This window comes from Dipodomys ordii, unplaced genomic scaffold (assembly GCF_000151885.1).
Source record: "Dipodomys ordii isolate 6190 unplaced genomic scaffold, Dord_2.0 Scaffold69, whole genome shotgun sequence".
In the NCBI taxonomy this organism is placed as follows: Eukaryota; Metazoa; Chordata; class Mammalia; order Rodentia; family Heteromyidae; genus Dipodomys; species Dipodomys ordii.
In genome coordinates this window covers 3,559,521-3,560,235 of record NW_012267285.1, presented here as the reverse complement: position 1 = coordinate 3,560,235, position 715 = coordinate 3,559,521, and the positions used below count along the sequence as shown (strand labels likewise).

The 715-nt window shown below is 67.6% G+C and overlaps 1 protein-coding gene across 1 annotated transcript in view; it reads right to left on the bottom strand.

The window, feature by feature from the left end:
- Il17ra (interleukin 17 receptor A) overlaps positions 1-715 on the bottom strand; it is a gene marked incomplete at its 5' end in the record, with an annotated part of 24,669 nt that overhangs the window by 14,092 nt on the left and 9,862 nt on the right. Inside the window, 2 exons of the mRNA XM_013023622.1 lie at positions 126-227; positions 299-310. Coding sequence (XP_012879076.1) covers positions 126-227; positions 299-310 — 114 coding nt within the window. The remainder of the gene's footprint in view (positions 1-125; positions 228-298; positions 311-715) is intronic.

Sequence of the window (715 nt, the reverse complement as noted above, 5' to 3'; positions counted from 1 at the left end):
GTGCGGCAGGGCTGTGTGTGCGGGCGTGCGGCAGGGCTGTGTGTGCGGGCGTGCGGCAGGGCTGCGCGGGCGGGCAGGCGGGCGTGCGGGCTGCCTGGGCGTGTGCTTCCCCCTCTGTGCCTTACCTGAGAGCTTCCAGGTCATGCAGACGGCCAGCAGGATGACGGAGGCCACCAGCAGCACGGCGGCGCCCGTGATGAGGCCGGACACCCACAGGGGGACGCGGTCTGCAGTAAGGGGAGAGCGTGAGCGCGCCCCGCAGCCCGCACCCCTGGAGGCCTCCCCCCTCCCCCCTTACCTGCAAAGGACTCTGCTGTAACAGCACAGTGGGGGGAGATATTGCTCTTGAGTATCAGCAGGACTGCAGCCCGGCCCTCTCCTCAGACCTCCGCTGACCAGACCCAAGTGTCCACAGAGCCCTGAGCCGCGGAGGGAGGCCTCCTCTGCCCGGGGGCAGGGGGATGGAGGGGCCCCCGCCGCCGCCGCGGTCTCCCGTGACTGAGGAGGAAGGGGGGGCTAGACGGGGCTAGACAGAGCTAGACGGGGCTAGACAGAGCTAGACGGAGCTAGACAGAGCTAGACAGAGCTAGACGGGGCTAGATGGGGCTAGACAGAGCTAGACGGAGCTAGACAGAGCTGACAGGGCTAGACAGAGCTAGATGGGGCTAGACGGGGCTAGACGGAGCTAGACGGAGCTAGACAGAGCTAGACAGAG